This window comes from Epinephelus moara, chromosome 24 (assembly GCF_006386435.1).
Source record: "Epinephelus moara isolate mb chromosome 24, YSFRI_EMoa_1.0, whole genome shotgun sequence".
Lineage (NCBI taxonomy): Eukaryota > Metazoa > Chordata > Actinopteri > Perciformes > Serranidae > Epinephelus > Epinephelus moara.
In genome coordinates, this window is record NC_065529.1 from 44,140,610 (window position 1) to 44,147,709 (window position 7,100).

A 7,100-nucleotide genomic window follows, 5' to 3' on the forward strand; every position below is an offset into this window, starting at 1 on the left:
ATATTGCAATAATAAGTAGCATTTATGACAGCCATGAGATGGTTTTAAATTCCATATAAGGTGGCATCAAAAATGTCTTACATAGTCTGAAATTGACCTTGGTTATATCTGCAGACACCGTGTTCTTTGGTGCATATGAGCAACTTGTCAACAGTAACACCAGAATGTGGGAAAACTGTTTTTACCTTGTGCCTGTCACATCTGTGATCTGTGCCTGTAGACTGAATGAGGAAAAATGCAATGTTACTGCAGGTGTAGATGCACGCAGAAGCCACCGAGATCAGAACGCAGGTTGGCCAGAGCTCAGTTTGGCCGGACCACATTTAGAAGAGGTACACTACAGCAGCTGACTTTTGAAAATGAAACCGTAACGATTTTAGAATATCACGCACAATCCACATAGGTGAGAAGCCATTTACTTGCACAACATGTGAGAAAGCTTTGAGATATAAAAGTAGCCTGACGACCCACATGAGAATCCACACAGGTGAGAAGTCTATGGAGCTACATTTGTTTCTTTATTATTCAATCAAACAGAGTAGGTTTTGCAATCAAAAAATAGATTTGAGAGCAAAAGTATCAATATTGCAATCAAAAATGTTAAAAATGGTTGATTAAAAAATGCAAATCCAAAAGTTTTGTTTGCGAGTCATTTTTTTTCCGTTTGCAAGTCAAAAAGTTTAGTGAGTAAAAAGTTGAACCTGGTGGGCGGGGCCTAAACTGAAAGCTGACACGTCTGTTGGCCAGTCTCAATTAGAATGACAGCTTGCAAAGCATTTTTTTCTTCCTCTTCTATTGGTTGGCGGATTGCAAACAATTTAAAGCTGCATACCACCACCTACTGTACAAGAGTGTGCAACATCATGTCATTTAGTCTGTTTCTTAAATTCTACTCATCGGCGAAAATCAATTCTGAAACTGAAGTTTTTCGGCCTCCGGTTTCCAAAAATAATTCGTCCACACGAGTGGTGTGATAAAAAAATATGATATCCACACAAAACCCGCCAAATATCCCTGATTGCAGGCCCACAGTCCTCAATGTGGGCTCACCGTGACGCTCCCTACTGAGGAAGTAGGTAAACCCGACAAAAGAAGAAGTTGGAGGCATGGATACATGTGCCCCCTTGCTCGGTTCTGACACCATAAATTCTAAAATAAATAATGGAAGTATGTGTAAGTAGTAAGTCGTTTTTTTTAAAGATATACATGGGACTATATCTAAGTTTATTTGGAAAAACAGGCAACCCAGAATGCGATTGCAGAAACTCCAACTCCCAGTGGAAAGAGGAGGCCTTGCAGTACCAAATGTTTTGTACTATCATTGGTCAATACAAATGAAAAACTTATCAGATTGGGTGGCTCAAGACTCTAAATTAATCTGGCTAGATCTTGACTCACAAGGTTGTAGCTCACCCTCATTAGCAAGTCTACCATTTTTAGATAACATTAAACAATTGCCAGGTATTAACTTTATTGTGTGAAACATTCTCAATACATGGAATAATATAAAGAAAGCATTTTCTACGAACAGAAGATATTCCTTTTATGCACCAATTGTTGATAACCCAAATTTTATTCCTTCTTGTGTTGACCCCGGTTATAAAGAGTGGAATATTTCTGGAATTAATGTGATAAATGATCTTTATGAAGGAGGTGCTTTGAAATGATTTAATCAATTGCAGGAAGAGTATGGCCTATTAGAGTTTTGCAAATTCAAAGTTTTTTTTAAATTCAATACCCCAGTACAAGGAAGGTCAAGGACCAGAGCAGATTGAATCACTTCTTTATCAGGTCTGCCTGCTGAGGAGGAAAAAAATTAGTTATCTTTACAACAAATTGTTTGCCCTAAGTAACATCAGTACACTCAGCGGCAGTCAATCATGGGAACGGGACCTAAAAATTGCAATAACTGATCATTAAGGGAAAACAATCATGTTAAACAGAACATTTTTTTTTGCAAAAATTATAAGTCTAAGATTATACATAAATAACAAACTACCCCTTATCTCAGGAGTAAATATGATAATGACTGTTTCGGTATTTGTGAAAGATGTAAGCAGCATGTAAGTACTTATATTCATTTAATGTGGAGCTGTCCAGAAATACAGAAATTTTGGGTCGAAATTGGTAATAAAATATCGTCCATGATACATCACTCTATATTGAGCTTAATCCACTACAGTGTATACTAGGCCTACACGCTGCCTCACCTGAATTAAATATATATAAGAGAATTCTCAGTCTTTTGTGGTACTGTGCAAGATTATCAATTTTACAGCACTGGCTAGACTATGACAGTCCATCTATTTCAGGTTGGCTCAATAATGTTGTACGTTTACTTCCTTTGGAAAGACTCACATATGTCCTACATGGAGACTTGAATGATTTTTTCTCTGTTTGGTCCCCTGTCATTCACTTTATGGGAGAGGAATATGCTGAAATTATATTTAAAGGTTTTGCAACCTTGGGAGCAAATCGTGAACGATTTCATAGTAGCTAAATTTGGGGGATGATGATTGATTTGTGTTGATATTGCTTTCTTGTATTTTTATTTCTTTTTTTGTTGTTGTTGTTTTTCCGTTTGTTTGTTTGTCAGTCTGACCGTTTACTTTTGTGTTATGTGTGTTTTTGTGTAATCTGTATAACTCTAAAATAGAAAGATTGAATGAAGGAAGTAAGTGTGACTTTTTTAATATTGTTCATATACTTTTAGGTGTGCCGTTAGGTGATGTGAATTAGCTGCACATGGGCTAATGTTATATTTAAACTAACGTTTAAGCATGTGTGCAATTAAACAGCTAACTTTAGCTTACGAGACTAATCAGAACACAAGAATGAAATTGAATGCACAGTCAATATTTTATGGCTTTGTAACCATACCTGTCGTGTCTATCCTGTTTTATTTCTAGAGACACGTAACAGTGATACAAGGAGATTACCTCCCCAAATCTCCAAAAAAACAGCAGCAGTGAGTGTCCCTGGAGGCCTGGATGGAGATGCATCCAAGAGCCTTTCGGTCAGTAACGAAGTGCAAATGATAATGAAAAAATTACTTATTCTGAGTACTGAACTGCACCTATTCGTTGTAACATGTTTAAGCTCTCTATAATTTTAATTTTAGGAAAGGGCTCAACAAGCCCAGCAAAAATGCTAAGTGACCAATGCCTTGTTAATGGATTTCATTACTTGCACCAATATTTATTAGTTTGTCAGAATTATGTCTGTCGTGAGCCTGACTAAAACCGGTTATTATTTAAAAAGACGAAACGGATCCGTATTTTTTTAATTTTTTAATACTGGTCATGACTTAGTCCAGTTTAGGATTTTCCTCTTAAACAATTACAAATATGGTGTTATGCTGTGATTTAACTGTAGTTGTGACTGCATGTTGGATTTTTTTCTGATTTCAACTTTGGTCTTGTAACCAGATGCAGCAGAAAATCCTTGGTGACATTCAGACAGCATGGAGCTGGGTAAACAGTCACCAAGATTTATTCTGTGGGGAGGTGATGGAGCCTGGTATTCTCCAGATGGAACATGCCAATCAGCTGCAGACACTCTGAGACACCCTAGAAGGAGAATCAGATGAATCCAAGAATGACACTTTATTCATCTTTCAGTACCAGGAGGACATGGAGACATTCTATTCAAATTATGTAGATATACAACACCTAGGTCAGGGGTAGGCAACCTGTGGCTCCAGAGCCACATGTGGCTCTTTAGCCCCTGTCCAGTGGCTCCTTGAGCCTTTGAGAAAAGAAGTCTAAGGAAATTCATTCTATGAATCCAAATGTTGCTGAACCTCGATAGCAGTGGCTGGTTAGCTATGGATGCCAAATCCAAAAAAGTAAATTGAATAAAATAGAGAATGTAGTAGTGCGTGGACAGATTTGTTTGCTCTCACTGCCAGTTCTGCAAAATTTAAGTACCAGATAATTATTTATAGTGCCCTGCACAGTGTCCACCTTGTGGTAAAACATATTAATGAATGCTTATTTAGACCATAAGTATACGCTAATTTAGACTTAATAGGCTATTTACCTTGATTATAAAGCTCAAACATGTTTTGCGGCTCCACACAGATTTTTTCAAATTATTTTTGGTCAAAAATGGCTCTTTTAATGGCAAAGGTTGCAGACCCCTGACCTAGGTTAATGCCATGTTCCTTATTGAGTCTGATATCTAATGATCTGCTGTCTCCACCCAATGTCTCTCATTCTCTCTCTCAAGACCATATTGTATTCCTAACTGGTAATTTGAAAGATAAGGCTATGCTCATTTGTGTTAATATTGTGCATTTTTGCTCTCAGTATTTTCTGCTACTGCCATTCTTTGTTGCTCTTTAGTGTTGATGATAAACATGCTGTCTTCAGAATGCATGTTTTACCACTTTTGAATATTTATATTATTTGATTAACATTATTGTTATTACATATATTGTTGTTGTTTTTATTTGTTGTTCAATAAAAAACAAACAAAAAAGCAATCTAGTGATCCCCTTAATTTTGATAACATTAAAAAAGTATCTCAGGTTACATTTCATAATGATAAATACACATTAGAATATTACTTTTTTCATAATTTAATGAATAATTAAGGTAATTTAATGTTTTGGTAGGTATTTAGTGTCATTTTCTGAAACGTGATCCCCTTTAAAGGTCCCATATAATGCTTATTCATAGGTTCATACTTGTATTTGGAGTTTCTACTAGAACCTGTTTTCACGCTTTAATTAAAGAATATAAATATTATTTTCCTCATACTGTCAACCTGAATGTATCGTATTCACCCTAAGTCTGAAACGCTCAGTTTGGCCACCCGTCTCTTGAAGCTCTTCTCCTGAAAAAGCCCAGTCCACTTTGATTGGTCAGTTTTATCAGGTCTTGATGGCATTGTAATAAAATGTACTTCTTCAGTCTCCTCATAATGAGACATTGTTCTTCATTCATTTCGTGAACGCATCTCCACAGAAGTTTCAGCTGTGTTTATTGATCTTCAGGTGTGATTTGAGTAAAAAACATTTCTCCACACTCTACAAACATGTGACTCCTCACTTCCAGAGTTCATGTGTGTTTTGACCATGACCCAGAACTGACATGTCTCCTACTTGTTTTTGAAACACAAGGCCACTTGACTGTGTGAGATCTTATATGCCTTTTTACTTGAGACACATCAAAGTTTCTTTTCCTGCAGGTCTTGGAGAGTTATGACTTCTCACCTGTGTGGATTCTCGTGTGGGTCGTCAGGCTACTTTTACATCTCAAAGCTTTCTCACATGTTGTGCAAGTAAATGGCTTCTCACCTGTGTGGTTTGTGTAGGTAGGTAAATTTTAGACTTTTTAAGACATTTTTAATCCCACCTTATATGGAATTTAAAACCATCCCATGGCTGTCATAAATGCTACTTATTATTGCAATATTCAGAGAAATACAGCAAGGGAAAAAAATATTTTTCTTCAATCTGTTCAATGATTGTAAGCTGTCATTGGGTCTGTCAGACTGGATAAATTTTCATGTTAATGTGACCAAAAATATTTAAGACCCATTGAATCTGAATTTAAGACAATTTTAAACTTTTTGAGGCCTTATATTAAGAAAACTTTAAATCATTTCAAAGGAGCTGTAGACACCCTGACAAAAGATCACAGCAACAAGACAAATCTTCTGGGATCAGTTTATTACTGTGCTCACTGCAAAATCAGTCATACTTTTAATTACAGCTTCCGCTCACATTTTCATGGACAATGTTTCCAAACTTTTTCATGACTTTTCAAGGACTCTTCATGAAGAATTTTATTTTTCTTTCCCCACTTGCCCGCCGTTTTTCAAACATCAGATTCAAACTCAGTGTAAACATAACTGGCACACAGGAAGGGAGAGACAAACTGAGGGAGAAAACGACAAAACACACCTGATGGTAAACAAACACTGTCACACATCGACGCATATTAAAGCTACATTAAGACGCCAGCTGCAGAAAATGAATTTGCCATTATGTTACATTATATGGAGGGTTATCCACTGAAGATGATTCTAATAATTTCACTATACACAAACAAGTTCTGTGACTTATAATGATTTTGACTAATTTCATGACTTTTCCAGGTTTTCCATGACTCTTGCAAGTATAAAATTCATTCAGACTTTAAAGCAGTCTCCTCCTTTTGTTCTTTATCTCACTAGTTTAACTTTTCCAGACCTGCAATTTCAATTAAAATTCAGGATTTGGACTTCACTCCCCACTTTTCTTAGCATGCTTTATGGAACAGGCCTCTGAAAGCTCTGCCACATGTTTTACATGTAAACAGTCTCTCTCCTGTATATGTGTGACTTCAGCTGGAACCTCTGTGCTCAAGTCATGCACCTTTACACCTGTGTGCATTCTCATGTGGACTGTTAAGTTACTCCTAGATCTGAAGTGTTTCCCACATGTTTTGCAAGTATACGGCTTCTCACCTGAATGAGTCCTCATGTGGACTAACAAGACACTATTACATCTGAAAGCTCTCCCACATACGTTACACGTATGTGGCTTCTCACCTGTGTGGATTCCACAATGCCTTTTCAAAACTGACTTCTCTCTGAATCTTTTCCCACAGGTCTTGCAAAGGTAGGGCCTCTCACTTGTGTGGGTTCTCATGTGCTTTGTCAATGCGGACACATTCCTGAATCTTTTCCCGCAGGTCTTGCAAAGGCACGGCCTCTCATCTGTGTGGATTCTCACGTGGACTTTCAAGTCACTATTTAATCCGAAACCTTTCCCACATACTTTACAAGTATGTGGCTTCTCACCTGTGTGGATTCCACAATGCCTTTTCAATACTGATGCATCACTGAATCTTTTCCCGCAGGTCTTGCAAAGGTACGGCTTCTCACCTGTGTGGCTGTTCAGGTGTCTCTGCAATTTTGACTTGCTCTCAAAAACTTTCCCACATATGTGTCTCTGCAATTTTGACTTGCTCTCAAAAACTTTCCCACATATGTCACATTTTAAAGGCTTTTTAACTGTATTTAAGTTTATCACAGCAGAGGTGTGTGGACTGTTACTGTTCATTTCACTTTCATGATGTCTTTTCTCTGCTTGAAGCTCTGTGTTTCTA

At 37.1% G+C, this 7,100-nt stretch overlaps 1 protein-coding gene across 3 annotated transcripts in view; it reads left to right on the plus strand.

Moving 5' to 3' along the window:
• Positions 1-7,100, plus strand: part of LOC126385587 (zinc finger protein OZF-like) — a 98,696-nt gene that overhangs the window by 33,242 nt on the left and 58,354 nt on the right. The window contains exons 3-4 of one of the 3 annotated variants that reach the window (XM_050037387.1): positions 2,910-3,016; positions 3,429-4,365. The exons of the other annotated variants lie outside the window; for them this stretch is intronic. Coding sequence (XP_049893344.1) covers positions 2,910-3,016; positions 3,429-3,563 — 242 coding nt within the window. The 3' untranslated portion in view covers positions 3,564-4,365. Of the gene's footprint in view, positions 1-2,909; positions 3,017-3,428; positions 4,366-7,100 lie in introns of those variants that run through there. 3 annotated transcript variants of the gene reach the window in all.